The 17,376-nt window shown below is 37.0% G+C and overlaps 1 protein-coding gene across 8 annotated transcripts in view; it reads left to right on the top strand.

Annotated features, from left to right (window-relative positions):
• CEP170 (centrosomal protein 170) overlaps window positions 1-17,376 on the top strand; it is a 108,196-nt gene that overhangs the window by 28,711 nt on the left and 62,109 nt on the right. For all 8 annotated transcript variants that reach the window (XM_032184582.1, XM_032184585.1, XM_032184584.1 and 5 more), the window contains exons 4-7: window positions 7,375-7,453; window positions 8,079-8,137; window positions 8,244-8,406; window positions 10,536-10,670. In XM_032184582.1, the coding sequence (XP_032040473.1) occupies window positions 7,375-7,453; window positions 8,079-8,137; window positions 8,244-8,406; window positions 10,536-10,670 (436 nt within the window). The remainder of the gene's footprint in view (window positions 1-7,374; window positions 7,454-8,078; window positions 8,138-8,243; window positions 8,407-10,535; window positions 10,671-17,376) is intronic.

The raw sequence follows: 17,376 nt of genomic DNA, 5'->3' as shown, positions 1-17,376 counted from the left end.
GGGCTGAGACAGGAAGCCAACAGAACCCTAAAAATCCAGCACATGCCTTCAGACCAATGATCTTGATTTTAACTTTAAATTTTTGGATGGTTATCTTTCTGTGACTATATTATAGCATAATTCAGCCAGCTTCTGTGTGTAAAGGCTGTTTTAAGTCGCCTTTTGGAAAATAGTTTCTGGTGTGGGGATCAGGGAGAGAGCTACTAAATCTAATAGTATCTGTGATAAATTAGATAACATAAATAAAGTAGATAAATTAGTGAGAAAGCTTGCTTGTTACACCGTGGCTGTAACATCTGACTTGGTTTTGGCAGACTTTGTTGATGACTTCCTGGAGAAAATGGTAGCTAAATTCTCCAAAGAGTTGTTCTTCTCAATATAAGCTTTCTTGTTACTGTAACACCAATAAGACATTCCAAAATACATGTATGACTCCATTTTTTGTGTGCTTACTACACTATTGCTTTTTATCTATGAAATCTGTAGTAAAGTGACATTCGGCTTTTCAAGACATTCAACTTTTTTTTTCATTCTCCTTTTTAATGTTTCCAGGATATAAATGCATGTTCATAGAATCATAGAATATCCCGAGTTGGAAGGGACCCGTAAAGATCGTCAAGTCCAACTCCGGGCACCACACAGGTCTACCCAAAAGTTTACACCATGTGACTAAGTGCACAGTCCAAACACTTTTTAAATTCAGACAGGCTTGGTGCAGTGACTACGTCCCTGGGGAGCCTGTTCCAGTGTGAAACCACCCTCTTCGTGAAGAGCCTCTTCCTGATATCCAGCCTAACCTTCCATTGCCTCAGCTTGACACCATTCCCACGGGCCCTATCACTGGTGTTTACAAAGAATAGGTCACCTGCCTCTCCACTCCTCCTTGTGAGGAAGTTGTAGGCTGCAATGAGGTCCCCCCTCAGCCTCCTCTTCTCCAGGCTGAACAGGCCAAGTGACCTCAGCTGCTCCTCATATGTCTTCACCTCTAGGCCCTTCACCACCTTCGTCGCCCTCCTCTGGACACTCTACAATTTAATGTCCTTCTTGTACTGTGGTGCCCAGAACTGCACACAGTACTCGAGGTAAGGCCGCACCAGCGCAGAGTAGAGCGGGACAATCACCTCCCTCGACTGACTAGCAATGCTGTGCTTGATGCACCCCAGGATACCATTGGCCCTCCTGGCTGCCAGGCCACACTGCTGGCTCATGTTCAACTTGCTGTCAACCACGACCCCCAGATCCCTCTCTGCGGGGCTGCTCTCCAGCGTCTCGTCGCCCAGTCTGCACGTAAAGCCAGGGTTGCCCTGTCCCAAGTACAAGACCCAGCACTTACTTTTGTTAAACTTCATGCAGTTGGTGATCGCCCAGCTCTCCAATCTGTCCAGGTCTCTCTGCAAGGCCTTTCCACCCTCATCCGAGTCCACAACTCCTCCAAGTTTGGTGTCGTTGGCAGATTTGCTCAGAACACCTTCTAGTCCTACATCCAATCATTTATAAAAACATTGAAGAGGACTGGCCCTAAAATGGAGCCTTGAGGGGACCCCACAAGTGATCATCCGCTAGTCAGATTTGGCCCCATTTACCACAACCCTTTGAGCCCTGCCCATCGGCCAATTGCTCACCCATCATACGATGTTTTTGTTAAGTCCAAAAATTTTGTCCAGTAGGATCCTATGGGAAACCATGTCAAAAGCCTTGCTGAAGTCCGAAAAGATCACATCAGCTGGTTTCTCTTGATAGACTAGATGGGTGATCTTATCATAAAAGGAAATCAAATCTGTTAGGCAGAACATACCCCTCATGAACCCATGTTGGCTGGGACCAATGACCACATTGTCCCCCAGGTGTGCTTCAAGAACTTCAAGAATCGTCTTCTCCATAATTTTACCAGGCACTGACGTGAGATTGACAGGCCTGTGATTGCTAGGGTCTTCTTTCTTACCCTTCTTGAAAACTGGTACAACATCTGCCAGCTTCCAGTCTACTGGGACCTCTCCAGATTCCCAAGATCATTGAAAAATAATTGAGAGAGGTCCCGCAATGACATCAGCCATCTCTTTAAGCACCCTGGGATGAATCCCATCCGGACCCGTGGACTTGTATGGATCCAGGCGGAGCAGCAAATCCCCCACATGTTCAGGGTCAGTTGGGAGTCTGTTGTTCCCATCGTGATGGTCCTCCAGTTCAGGCCACCCTGGGTCCCAAAGCCCATCATCAGTGTTGAAGACAGAGGCGAAGGCATTAAACATCTCTGCTTTGCCTTTGTCATTGTCTGTGAGGAGACCTTCCCCATCAAGTAGTGGACCTGTGTTTCCTTTGGTCCTCCTTTTTTCTGTTCACATATCTAAAAAAAAAAACAAAAACTTTTTATTATCTCCCACAGACATAACCAGCTTCAACTCTAGTTGGGCTTTGGCCACACGAATTTTCTCCCTACAAACACAAACAGCATCCCTGTATTCCTTCTGTGTCACCTGACCCTCCTTCGAGCAGCCCTACACTTGCTTTTTTTCACCTAAGCTCCAGTAGAAGAGCCCTGGTCAGCTGGCCTTCTGCCCCGCCTACCTGGCTTCTGATATTTTGGAATTGCCTGATCTTGTGCTTTTAGGAGGCAGTGCTTAAAGACTGACCAGCACTGATGGACGCCAATGCCTTCAAAAGCAGTTTCCCAGGTGACCTTGCTGACTAGTTCCCTGAGCAGCCTGAAGTCTGCTTTCCCCATATCCAGGGCTGAAGTTTTGGTGGCAGTTTTCCTTCTGTTGCCATAAATTCTAAACTCAACCATTTCATGGTCACTATGACCAAGATGGCCACCAATTGCCACGTCTCCCACAAAACCCTCTCTGTTCTCTAGCAACAGATCTAGGAGGGCACCTTTCCTAGTTGGCTTCCTTAGCACCTGCACCAAGAAGTTATCATCTAGATGCTTTATGAACCTCCTGGACTTGCTTGTGTCAGCCATGTGGTGATCCTAATTGACTTCTGGCAAGTTGAAATCTCCCATAAGGACAAGGAGAGTTGAGCTCGAGGCATCTCCTAGTTCTGCAAAGAACAGTTCATCGACATTGTCATCCTGGCTGGGTGGTCTGTAATAGACTCCCACTACGACATCCCCTTTATTTGTTCATCCCTTAATCCTTACCCAGAGGCTCTCAACTTTGCCATCACCAACTTGAAGTTCCACACAGTCCAGCCCATGCTTCACATACATTGCCACCCCACCACCTCGCCTCCCCACCTGTCCCTCCTGAGGAGCCTGTAGCCATCTATTGCAGCACACCAGCCACAGGACTCATCCCACCAGGTTTTGCTTATGCCGATGATGTTGTAGCTGTGGGACTGGGCCAAGACTTAAAGCCCTAAAGTCCCTTTTGATCACTCTAGGATTTCTTGTTGCTACCTCATCATTACCAGCCTGAAAGACCAGTAGCGGGTAGTAGTCATTGGGCCGTACCAGGTGCTTGACTTTCTTAGCAAAGTTTCTCACCCGAGCCCTGGGGAGGCAACAGACCTCCCTGTGGGTTGGGTCTGGTTGGCATATTGGGCCCTGTGTCCCTTTCAAAAGAGAGTCCCCCATGACAATAACCCTTCTTTCTCTTTTGACAGATGATGTAGCAATGCGGGGGGGTAGGTTGCCTTGCCTTAGGCACCCTCTCCAACTGGGATGGGCTTTTATCTACTTCATTGTTCTGACTGTCGTGTTCTAGAACCTCATACCTGTTACTTTGCTCCATTTCTTCCTCTACCAGTCTGACCTTTTGTATGGTGTGTAAGTTCTTTAATCTTTGAAGAAATTTAAAATCAGCATTGTTGAGTGTCAGTTTCTCTCCATGGTCACTGATTCTCTAACATAGTGTCGCTCATAATCTTGACAGATAACTGTTTTAGCATTGCAACTGATGTTTTCAAAGGTCATCTTTACTTGTTTGAGGGATGCTCATTTTCTCACTAGTCTGTGTGAAATGTTTTAAATTGTGTCTGGTATCTGTGGGTCCAGGTTCTTCAGACACTTTTTTACTCAGTTGCCACTGAAGAGTAACAGTGTATTTTTGTGCTTCTGTCAGTTTCTAGTGAAGAACATAACACAGAGAGCCAGTAGTTAGTGGTCAAGTGTCTCAAAATTGTAGGAGGAGGTTTTTCTTACTCCTTTGTCTTATTCCTCAGTATCTTTATGGAAGTTCTGTGTTTCAATTTCTAGGCCAATTGTGTACATGTGAGTGCACATCTGGTTTTTTTGGTTGTTTTTTTTTTTGAGTTGTTTGAAATGCAACCATCACCCTTGGTAAATAATGTTATATTTGGTCTCAAAAAGAAGGTGGTTTACTATACAAGGTTTTTTAATAATGATACAAGTAATTTTCTTATGCCTCTCTTCCAAGTTTTTTGGAGAGTGCCAGATGAAAAGTTCAAAGCAAGTTGTAGGAGAACCATTTATCTACTGGAGCTGAGAACCAACTTGTAGTTTTTTATAACGGCATTTTAATTCTTAATGTCATGTGTACATAAACTTGTGTGGCCAGGTGACCTCTAGACGTCCCTTCAAACCTTAACTTTTCTGTGATTTGGTGTTTCATAAAGGTGAGATAGAAGCATATGTGATTCTACAAGGACATGGTATGTAAGGAAGCCCATGGTTTCTCTGAAGACTCAGCATTTTTGTTCTCTCTAGTTTAAAAACAAAACCCAACCAACAAGAGCAGTTCCTTCAGAATTTTACTCTTCCTTGAAAACTGCATTTAAATTGAGTTAGGTAGGTAATTAGGAGGTAATATGGGTATCAACAGATAAGCTCTCCCTTTAATGTAGGCCTGAGCCCTTCTTTCTTCCAAAAGTACTACACGTGTTCTTTCAGTACTGTGGAAGAAAGGTCCTGCTTTTGCTTCATTGGTTTCCACCCATTCTTATCTTCCTTCATCAAGAACAAACATTTATTTTGAGTCTCTGCAATTAGTTTGATTTCCTTCGAGAACGTTTCTGGTGTAATGCACTTTAGCCACTAAAGGTAATTTGAGGGTTAAGGGGAGAAGGCCACTGCCAATGCATAAGACTGTTTCTTTTGAGTTTAGTGAGCCCAATACACTTTCACAAGATGGGCTGGGATTGCAGTTGATGCCCTGGTACCTGAACACTCATATCTGTGTGGCTAATTCATGCTCAGTTCAGAGAAAATGAGACAAGTCTTCATTCTGGACTTTGTATGTCTAGATTTGAAAATAAAGCAAAAAAAAAAATTTATCAGATTCACATAATGCTTTATTTCCAAAAAACAAGTAATTCTCCAGCTCATTCTTGCAAATCTTTTTATTTCATACTAAAAAGATGGATGAATTTGTCTTTTCTGAGGAAAGTGTACAGTTTCTAATATAAAATAATTATTTCACCAATATCAAAGGACTGTATTTTCTTCTTTGTGTGTCCTCAAAGCAGTCTGAATTTTGGTAATTTACTGAGATTCAGGCTGTCTTGAGGATATTCTTGGCATGGGTTTTTGCTCTGGACTCTCATAATGTTTAAGTAGAATAAATATGCATTAAATACCGCTCTTAAGTTTTAGCTTACTAACCGGTAAATAGTTGTACCTTTAATTCTTATTTCTTGTGAAAGATACCTACGTCAATTTTATAAATGAGATAAACATTATTTTTATTTAGAAAAAGGACAAAACAGAAGACCCCTTTATTATTTTAGGGGAGGACATAATTTCTATCCTTAGAGATTTCATCTAATACTCAATGTAGATGAACAAAACAAGCGTTTAAAGATTCAGATACTTGGCTTGCCTATCTATTAAAGTTTTATTTTTTTTTGTGTACTCCTAACTTTAAAGTGCTTTAAAGATGCCAGTCTTGAGCTGCTCCAGTCCTTAAAAACGTACATACTGTTGTAGAATTTGCAAGTTTAAAATAGAACGATCCTGCATGGTTGTGGCATTTAGAGTCCCTAAAACTGGCACAAAACAATAGTAAACGTCTTTCCGCAAAGCTCTCTCTGAATGTTTAATCTCCTATCTGTAGAACTAATGTTTGGTTGTTCTAAAAAGTAGAAATGAACAAGAATCTGTATTTTTTTTAAGGTACAGAAAATGATACCACTGATAAATAATTCATAAAATAATGCAACAGACTCATCCAGCTGAACCATAAATATTTTATTTCCCCTGAATTTGTCCTAAATGAAGGCTTTTTAATGATTTGAAAAAGAGGATGAGGGAAATATAACCAAGAAACAAGAGACTGGTCATATGTAACTGGTTAGTCGTATTTCTTATGGGGAAGATGCTACATTATTGTATGTTTGGATGCTACATTCTTTTAAGGTAAAAGGAGAAGGAAGATTTCAAGAAAGCCCAGGGAGAACATACATGTAGGGGAGAGGAGCTTTGAGTGTAAGTTCAGCTTTGAGTTTCAGCCTTGAGGAATAGTTTGAGGCAAGTTGCTGTGCAGAAGCTTTTTCTCAGCTCATATGGTGGACGGATTCTTCAAGGATCTGAGTTCCAGAATTAAGTTTAATGTCTTTTTTTCCTTTGAAAATTGATGGTATTGTTTGCCAAATCTTCCAAATTACCTTTCTGAGATCCAGTTTGATTTTAACATGTATTATTCCTCCTCCTTGTTGCTTCTGTAATTAGCTGTTGTCTACATCTCAGGTGTTCTGTGGAAGTTAATACCAGTATCTTTTTGTAAGCTTTTTGTTATTTGTTGCTATTAAGATTGCCAACCACACAAACTGCGAGGTCTGAATTGTTCTGTACTACCTCTTAACAGCCAACTGATGTGGCTGGTGAAATAAGGCAAACTTTCAGGTACGTAAATCCTTCTTCACATCCCAGAAAGCTTGTCTGATTTCTCCTGCTGTTTCCAACAGTGATTTGAAGGAAGGGAGGATTAGTTTTGGTACAACAACTGAATTTTCAAAAGACATTGTTAAGACTGTGGAATTTGCCCTGTTTTGCTGCTAGCTGTTAGAATAATTGTTTCTGCTTACAAGTGTTGTTATATCTGTTGCCGTTCAGGAGTCGCAGTACATTGAGTTATTTATCACTGGTATGTGGAATTATTTGGATGCAGTAACTTGGTCCATGTTTGTTTTCCATTAAGTCTTTTAACAATGTTTAGAAATGATAAACTACCTCAGAACTTATGTATATAATATGAAAAGGTGCACAAATGTAATGGTATGTCAATTCTGACAGCTAATTGAGATTGAAAATGCAAGCTACAAAAAAAAATAATGATGTTAGATGCTAATTTGAGGTAACATTGCCCAGTGAATCACTGGTAGAAAATCTGCAATGCTGAAAACGTTCTTATAAAATTAGTTTAGTGACCTTTTTTTTTTTTCAATTTAACAGTATCTGTCTTCATTTATTTCTAGACATTTGTGAATGATGTGAGGATTCCAGAACAGACATACATCACTCTAAAGTTAGAAGATAAGCTGAGATTTGGATATGATATCCTTGTCATAAAAAATGCACAATGTGCTGACATGCTTTTCTTGCTGAAAAGTATGTTTGCATTAAATGAAATGTTCTCATACTATTAGAGAAGCAACTTTGAAATACCTGTTTCTTTACGAGAAAATCGCAGGTTTTGGAATACTATGCCTTGGTCAGAAGTATTGATAAAGTACATGTTGTTGTTTCTTAACAAAAAGAAACATTGATTTTCAATTGCTATTTAAAACCTCTGTATAGCTATTGCTGTAACATTCTTAACATGTAACTTTTATGTTGCAAACAAACATTACTTTGAGGCAAATAAGAAAATTCTTGTATTACAGGAAATTGTATGCAAATTGTAAAGATTGCAAGTAATTATTCAGCAAACTACTAAATGAAAACAAAAGGAAAACTTATTGCAACATTAAGGTATCTATTCAATGTTCTATTTACAAGTAGTAAATAATTATATTGTGCATTTGCTTTCAGAAGTACATGTATTATTGTGCATTCTAGTCTGTACAGTAATAGATTTGTAAAACAATTGTCAGTACTGTAATAGCAGAATAGACTACAGAACTATCGCCTTTGCAGAAAGTTGTCTTGTGAGTTGAGCGTTTTCCTTAGCATTTCCTACATACTAATCTTTTTACTGTTGTCAGAGGAGAGATGAGAGTACCTGAAGAAGCACTTAAGGTAATAATGGACCATTCCTAGATGTTTTTCTGTCATCGCATAGTTACTGGTAAAAGTTTTTTACATTCTTTGAGATAATTTATTTATTTATTTAACATTACATTAGCATGAAAAATTTACAAGCCAGCTCCAGTTATCCCAAAAATCTTCAGAGGCAGAAGGGTCAAAGCAAACTAGCTCCAAAACTACAGAGTCCAAAGGAACAGACTCCACAAATGAAGTGCACAACAAGACTACTGAAGCACTGAAATCTGAAGAGAAATCAATAGGTAAGGTGCATTTTGGCAGCAAAAAAATGTAAACTTTGAAAGGTTATTTATTTGCTTTGTTGGGGTGCCTTTGAAATTGTTCAGTTAGATGTAGAAACATCATGTGAAATATTAAATGTATTATAAGAATAATTAATAACTTTCTAAATTTAGTTTCTGCCTTTTTTCCTAGCATCCACATGTTAAGAAAGCTCCTAAAGGATTCTTTTTAAGCAGCATTTAACAGATCTTTGTATTTCTTTTCTCAAGAATCAGAAATTTCCAGTATCTATGGCAGTAAAGTGATGTGTTTTTTTACAGTTGAATTGTACAAACTGTTCCTACTGTTCCTATAGGACTATTTTTCATTTTTTTCACCACCATTCCCAAGTGTTTTCCTTCTTTTGATTTATTTTCTGTTTGTTTATTTGTTTGTTTTTTGTTTTTAATAGATATTAGCATACATTGTTAGATGATAGGATGGAATTAAAGCATTCTATAGTACAAAAATGGTGGAAACTAGTTTCTATCTTGTTTCTACATCATCTTTATATATGTTTATATTTAATATTTATGTATTGTGTCATGGTGGCTTTGCCACAGATGTCTTAATGTTAAGCAAGCCACACAACGAAGTTGATTGTTCATTTTAGGAATTACCTGACCATAATTGCTTGCTGTGCTACAAGCTACTACAGGAGATAACCACAAGAATGAGAAAGGAATTGTGTATTGTTGTGCTTTTAATATTATTCTGGCTAGGTCTGACTTCTTAATTCAAGGCAGTTACAACATTGTTTAGGTTGAATCCATTCTTCTGGAAGGCTTACTTCAAGTAATTCTCTCCACCACCTATAGGACTCAGTGGTATAACTAACTTTTGGCTAATCTGACATCCTATTAAGGATACATAAAGCTTAGCCAATAACTTAGTATTCCTATTTAATATTGCTTTCCAGCATTTAGGTCCTCTTAAATTTTTATAGTGAGCACAGTGGGTTTTCTTCTCAGCTTCGCTTTCTCTTTACTATTCCAAAAATAACAGTAAAAGTTAATGATAGAGTTTTATATTTGACTGCAACTTATAAGCATTTTGGGAATTGATTCTCTCACTGACTGTATGCAAAGCTGTTTCCTATTGCTAATTCAGTGCACGGGCATCAGCCACCATGTTTTTAAAAACAATTGAGTATTAACTGAAGTGTTTTTTTGTCCTTTTTTGTTACTGTTTTGTTTTAAAAGTAGTTAATATCTTCAAATCATGCTGCTCTTTGGCATGGCTATGAAATTATATGTAACTGTTGAATAAAAACAACGAAAATCATGGCAGACAAAGCAATAGACAACAACTAAGATGGATTTGAACAGGTCATGTTCTTTTATATAAAAACTTCTTAAAGTATCCTCAATACATATGTATGATACTGAAATAGCTAAATCTCAGTAGCGTGAATATCCTCTCCGGAGTTCAAATCAAAACTAATCCAGTCAATTTATCATGAAGGTACAAATCTTAATTATAATGGTGTCTTTCCTTACTTAACCTTTGTGTTCAAGTGTGTTTAATCATGTTTATGTATCCTATATAACAAACAATTTTATTGTACAGCAGCTTGTCTTCTGTTTGTTTCCTGTTTTATTTTAAAATTGTGCTCACTGATGTTTTACACTAGGTAACTTTCAGCACTCTGTAGTAGCTGTCAGTGATTTGGAACCTTGGCAGCACTGCAAAATTTGATCAGTTTTTTCATGCTGTGAGTTCAGATTTCAACAAAAGGTCAATGTGGGTAAAAGTGAGACTCTTCTCATAGAAATGGCAATGAACAGCTTTTAGGAATGTACTGCTGTACTGATGACTCCAAACTGAATGCAGAAAATAGTGTTTGCAGACATCAGGGTAACAATAAGAGATGTCAGCTGCCTTTGCAGAAATGTTTGTGCCAGAAGTTTTGATCAGGTCATTAGTAAGCTTTTATATTTAGAACTCAGATCACTTATCCAGCCTCTAAGTTGGTTGCATGCAACCAATTCAATTCAGCTTCCAGGAGAAATGATCCTGGCAAATCACTCTCTCTTCTTGTTGCTTGAACCTAAATACCAAAACTAAACAGAAAAGCAATTTCCTCTGCTGTGGGCTTTTTTTTTTATAGATCTTTCTGCCATGCCTCGTGGTACACCTCTGTATGGACAGCCAGCCTGGTGGGGTGATGATGAAGCAGATGAAAAAAGTGGTTGTAAACCAGACAGCAAACGTGAAGAAAAAATGCATGAGACAGGGGCTTCGGGTAAGTTTATCTTTTCTTTTTCTTACTCTCTCTTTCTTTTAAATATTTGTAGGGCTTTTGCTGCTTAGTAGAGTACATGTATTCTGAACTAGAGAACTAAATGGATATCAGTTTTTCTAAGTTCCACAGATGGGTTGCACAGATGAAAGCCTACTAAAATTTAACTTTGAAAAGTTATTCTCAAGGAACCAGAAATTTCCAGAGACCAATTTCAGACAAGATACATCACTTTACTAGTATCTAATACTAGTTTTGTCAGTAAATATAGAAATGTTTCCAGAACCAGTGTCTCTTTATCAATTTAGTCCATACCTGTCATTTCATGTACTAAAAATTATAGATTAAAGTGGGATATTTTAATAAAATCACTTTTTTTTGTTTTGTTTTGCTTTTGACCCTTGGCTATATAAGGTGATCCGTGCTAACTTTCTGTCATGTAATTTAGTAATGTTGTATTAGCAGGAATTGCATTTCATATTTTATGCAGTAAAGATTTACATAATCTAAAGATAAACTGTTTATCAAGTTTATTTCCCCATAATACATATTTTTTTAGTCAGCTTGTCTAGTTGCAGTGTGTGTTGCCAAAACCTAAATCTCAATGTCTATAATTAGTCTCCTAAATCTATCATCAGACATATAAATAAAGTGACTGCTTTTCTAATAAAGGGCATAGCTTCAAAACTTACTGAAGCTGGGGCAAAATTCAACCTATCTTTGTTTAGCTGTTTAGGTGCACATTTAAGGCTCAACTGTTTTAATTTCGGAGTTCTTTAAACTACTGAGGTGGGAGTTTCTCTCTTACTATAATGGTAGTTGCTGTGGTTATCATGAATCCTATTTTGCAGGAATTGGAATAATCTCTAAAACAAGTGAGAACAAACTAAACACTTCTGTGTAATGAAATCAACTCCAACTCCATAGCTATCTTTTTCTTACTAGTCTAAATTACTCATGACTCTGACAGTAAGTCGTTTGAGATTTGGACTAGTAGAAGGGAAACCAGGAGAAATCGTTTAGTGTAGCGATAGTTGTGCAACTAAAACAACTTTGTTGCATAGGAAAACAACTGGGTCATAGTGGAGTACAGTTGTAGGACACTTTGTGTGTGTCAAAGGCTTGTCTACTGTAGATGGTGTTAGGCGCTATTGTGTGCTACTATGGAGGCTTTTTAAGTACGGAATTAATACCCTGCATTAGAAATCTCTGGTTCTATAACTCCAGTTCAAATCCATGTTCAGTCTAGAAATGTGTTCCTCAAATGCTTCTAAGCATTCTTAAGGAATACAATCTTTTTTCCTAATGTCAATAATAATGGAAGGCAGACCGTTAGGTGTTTTTTTGTTTTGTTTTGTTTTTTTCTCAAAAAATATATGTCATCAGTTACAAAGAAAAATAATCAAGCCCTTGCCTTCAAGTTATACCATTCGTACATTTGCTAGCCAAATGATTCTTCTCTCTTTCATGACTGGAGGAAACATTAACTATCGTCTATGATTCCTCTGACTCTATTCCTTGCTGCATATACTAAAAAAAGGGTTGGTAGTCTCTGGTATTTGTGTTTTTATTTCTTTGATGACAGTCACTGTGCCAAAGCAAAATGACAAAAATATGAAATCATGATGCTTTTTCTTCTTGCATATATCTATCTACATTGTTTTAGTTTAGAAACATGCAGGTTGTTTATCCTCATTAAAAAATAGATTATTAAAAAACATCCGGAAGTCTGTGGTTTTGATGCAGTACAATTAACAAGGTCTGACACAATATTCCAGCTTCTATTTAGTAGCTATGTTTGTTATTTTCCTTTTTTTTTTAATTGCTTTTTCAGAAGCAATATAGCATCAAGTGGTTTACAATGTTTTTATTCACTTTACCAAGAGTCTTTTCACAAAGTGATCAGTGCTTCTGTCTTAGTTCTGAGTTCAAAGAAAAATAAGATGTTGACTTTGTCTCAAACTAATCAAGGAGTTACAGTTTGGTTTCGTATTCTAGACACAACTACATTGACGGGGATATTTTTGAAATAAATTGTCTTGGTGAAGTAATCATAAGGATGGATAGATAAGATGGACTAATTATTTCTGATTTTTCTTTTTTTTTAATACACATGGGGGGGTACTTACACTTTTTGCAGAATACTTTAATTTCAGAGGATGTGTAAATATGTATAGAAGAGTGATTTCTTTCTCTCTCTGTCACTTAATCTCTTACTAATGGCACATCAGTCACATGTTTCTCTTCATCTGGTTTTCAACTGTTGTGGATGTTTTTCAGTGGTGTTGGCAGAGAGCCTGAGAGGACAGACCAGATAAGAAACGGTATTTTCCTCCTCAGTCTCCAAACGCTAATTTCATCTGTATAGAAGCATACAGAAAATATCCTAAAGGTTTTCATATGATTTTAAAATAAAGAGATAAGTTTTACAGGCCCCTGTGGCCTACAATTAAATTCCATACAACTTCCATGAAGTTAATTTTCAAGAAGTTTGTAGTTTCTTTATGGGCTTATGTCTTATAACATAGCTGAGTATAATAATTGGAAGTCACTAAAAAGAAACAATGAAAGAAAATCGGAAACTTCACAAGACCTTAATGTCTGGATATTTTTGAACCGAAAAATAAATTTTAATTTAGCAAAAACTGTTCAAAGTGGATGCAGTTATTTGTTCTTTTATGTGCTAAAATTATGTATTTAAAACACCAGTTTGGAGCAAGGTTCTTGATATAAACTGCCTACAAGAATTAATTACAGATGAGTTAACTTATGTAAGTTCTTAAACTTTTTCTTAAGTAACTCAAATACATGAAGCATCATGTTGATCATTCTAACAAATTAATGCTGTGAAGAATTTGCTTTATGCTTTAATGATTATTCCCTGAATAGAAAAGAAGGCATGAATTATAACAGATGGGGCAAGGTTTAATGAGGAGATTCAAATGGGAGATTTGTTTCTGCTAAGCCAACTATAGACAATTAGTCTTTACAGTCTCAAGTTAATAGGATTATTTTAGTGTTACTGTCTTTCTGTCTCAATGGAAGCTCACTAATGGAAGTTATTTGAAAATGGAATAGAAAAGCCTGGAAAATTTTAAAAAGAAAGAAAACTTTTTTTTTTTTTTTTTTTTCCCCAGACGTGCACGTTGCTTTAATTTAATGATCCATGAATCTACTAGCCCCAATTCAAATCATCTGTTGCATATAAACTGATGATATGACATTGTTTTATTTATGCTCCAGCTGTTAAGCTTACATGTTAATGACAAGTTTCCTGGGTGTGTAGTTAATATTCTGGCCATGTGTTATATTCTCGCTTCCTGGAAAAGTAAAAAAAAAAAAAAACAAAACAAAACAAAAAAAAAAACATTTTCTGCTAATCTAATTAGTACTTGTAGAATGTTTTATCAATAATACCTTTACTGGAAATCTAAGAAAAGGCAGAAGTAATAATTTTTAAATAGGTTTTAAGAGCCTGAAATCCTTTTTTTTTCTGTTTGGCATGAAGTACTTTTTGAATTCCAGCATTGTGTAACTCTATATCAGATTAAATGTTCTTACATACACGAAAGAGTCATTCTAGGCTAAAGCAGGCTAACCAGTATTTTAGAAATATCGGTGTAAGCCGTATGTGTAAGAGATTACATGCATGTATTTAATCAATGTTAACATTAAAGTTCTGAGAAATTTGTTCTAGAATTTTACTGTGTTTTGGCCTGGAATACATGCATGTGCTGCACTTGCTTTGCGAAGATAGAGAAGTGAATGTAGACACTATGCACCAGGGAGTGCTCAGAAATTTTTAGAGCCATGACTACAATATATTTAAGATTAGTTGTTTTCTTTTGTTCAACTCCCTGAAAGCATTCATTTAAGTTATTTATTATGAGAGGTGGACATATCTATATGATACTACTTTGTATTTTTTAGACAAGATATGATGACATTAGAAGACAAAGGTTGTTTTCTTTAGTATTAGGTAAATCATTTTATGTATTCTTCACAATTTGGCTTTAAATATCAAATGAAAAATAATGCTGTTAGACCACTGGATTGCTTCAGAAACTAAAAGCTAAGTGTAATATGGAAAGAAGAAAAAAGGGAAAAGGGGAATATTAACGAGCAACTGAAAGCACTGACTTCAGCCAAATATGAAATTAAATACAAAAATATTCGGGGATATTGTATAAATGTGGCATTCTGGCCTCTTTTCATACCTTCTGAAAATAAATATTTTGCTCCACATTTACACAATTTTTTTTCAAGAAGAGCTGTGTAAATTCCAGACAATTTTATTTTACAAGTTTTATTGTTACAATTTTGTCCTTCTGCCTTAAAAATACAGAACTTTTTAAAAGCATCTGAACACTGGAAAATGTCTTCTAAGATTTTACCCTATATTTGCTGTTGATAATAACTTCATATATGCACACACTTTCTTGTGTATAGGATAGATATTGAATAGCAGAACATCTGCCACATCCGTTGTCTAGGTTGTCAAGTAAAATTTTAACGTACTAACTAGCTGTGTGTTTGATATTTTAAGGGAAAAAAAAAGTCCTAGAAAGTATAATGCTGTTAATGTTGAAAAATGAGCGTTGGTTTTACATGGTTTCCCATTTAGTGAGCTCTGGATGTTCTAGGAGACTGTTTTATTAATAATCATCAAATGCCTGTACAACAGCGACATTTTTTTCTTCCTTGCTTGTCCTGTAGAAATCATCACACCGTTCTTTTGTAGCTCTAGTCTGTTTTAGAATGAGAGCTCCTTCTTTCAGATGCCTATACTTTCAATTTCACAAAATTTGGATTTTCTTGCTATATAAGTACTCTGCTAGTTCTGTTTATAAATAATAATTATTGCTATTACAGAGTTGTGATGACTACTACCTTAAGAATTTGCTTGAGGTTTATCTGTTACATCTATTTATATTTGGTCTGATAGACAATTTCCTTTAGCTTTGCAGATGACTTTATAATAGAAATTCATTGTAAAGTAGCCTTATCTTTGTGTGTATATATAGAAAGCAATAAGGGCTTGCATTTAGTATTTCTGAAAAATTCGGAAGAGTGATTTAGATCAGTATTCACCTTAAATTTTTGTTTCATCCTTGCTTTCTATTGCTGATTCTAATCAATGATTATGCATTTAACTCTCTTAAAAATGCAAATATTTCCGACTGTAAACAGTATTTTTAAGTAACTAACGTTAACTTGTACTTTGGATATTTCTCATAAAAATAATTCCTTGGAATTTTTCTAGACCGGAAATTGTTTTACATTTGTAATCCACTTTCTCAATTCTTTTGAATAAACTAACTGTCATAATTTAGATTTAAAAAGCATTATATCATCTGTTTAAATAAAAATATTAGAATCAAATATTAGAATAAAATAGTATAAACAGTTGACTTCAAATGTTAAATTCATTGCAGGGAAATTTTACAGAAGATTTTTCTTGAAGTTGTCCATCAATGCTTACAAACCAGTGTTAAAGACGCACTCAGCCTTAGCCTACCACACCTCTGATGTGTTTTGGCTTCAATCTTAACCATTTTCAAAAATCAAAAGATGGCAATGAACCAATGATTTCATATATTCTGAAAAATATTGTTTATTGTCTGGCCAGTAGATTACACTTTCCAGGCCCCAAAGTAGAAATATTTCTTTAAATACAGTATCTTGGGAAACAAGAATCTCATGAAGATCAACAAGAAGTGTGAAGTCCTGCACCTGGGAAGGAGCAGTCCCAGGCATCAGTACTTGCTGGGGGCCACCCTGTTGGAAAGCAGCTCTGCAGAAAAGGATCTGGTGGTCCTGTTGGACATCAGGCTGAACACGAGTCAGCAATGTGCCTTTGCTGCTAAGGAGGCTAATGGTATTTTTAGCTGTATTAGGCAAAGTATTGCCTATTGCTGGCAGGTCAAGAGAGGTGATCCTTCTGCTCCTTCAGCATAGTTGAAGGTGCACCTGGACACCTTTCTGTGTCCAATTCTGTTCCCACTCTCCCACCTCCCCAGTACAAGCAAGACCTAGACAAACTGGGAAGAGTCCAACAGAGGGCTTCGAAGACAAAATGATCAAGAGACTGTAGCACCTCTACTATGAGGAGAGCATGAGAGAGTTGGGACTGCTCAGCATGGAGAAGAGAAGGCTCAGGGGAAATCTTGGCAATGTATGTAAGTACCTGAAGGGAGCTGCAAAGAAGACAGAGCAAGACTCTTTTCCATGGTGTCCAGTACCAGGGCAAGAGGTAGTGGGCACTGAAACACAAGCGTTTCTGTCTGAACATCAGGAAGCACTACTGTACTGTGTCAGAGCACTGGTGTAGGTTGCCCAGAGAAGTTGTGGAGTGTTCCTCCTTGGAAATCTTCAAAAGCCATCTGGACATGATCCTGGGCAACCTGCTCTAGATAGAACACTTAACCCCGGGTCTTCTAGAAGACAAGCGTCTGTAAAATAGATTCATCCTTTATTGCTATATCTGCTGTCATAAGAGTTTTCAGGTTGGAGGATGCCATTTCTCAGAACGTGGTGTAGTCAGGTGCTGTTGTAGTGCATAAAATGTACCTGCCAGGGATGAGGTAACACAGGCTGGTTTAAGAGCTGACAGTGTAGGGGCTGGTTTAGAAAGAACTGGTATCAGTCAAACATGTTAGCAGGGGTATTCTTAGCCTGCAACAACAGAGTTTAAAAAATGTCTGAATTC

Source organism: Aythya fuligula, chromosome 3, assembly GCF_009819795.1.
Source record: "Aythya fuligula isolate bAytFul2 chromosome 3, bAytFul2.pri, whole genome shotgun sequence".
Classification (NCBI taxonomy): Eukaryota; Metazoa; Chordata; class Aves; order Anseriformes; family Anatidae; genus Aythya; species Aythya fuligula.
This window is presented reverse-complemented; position numbering and strand designations above follow the sequence as displayed.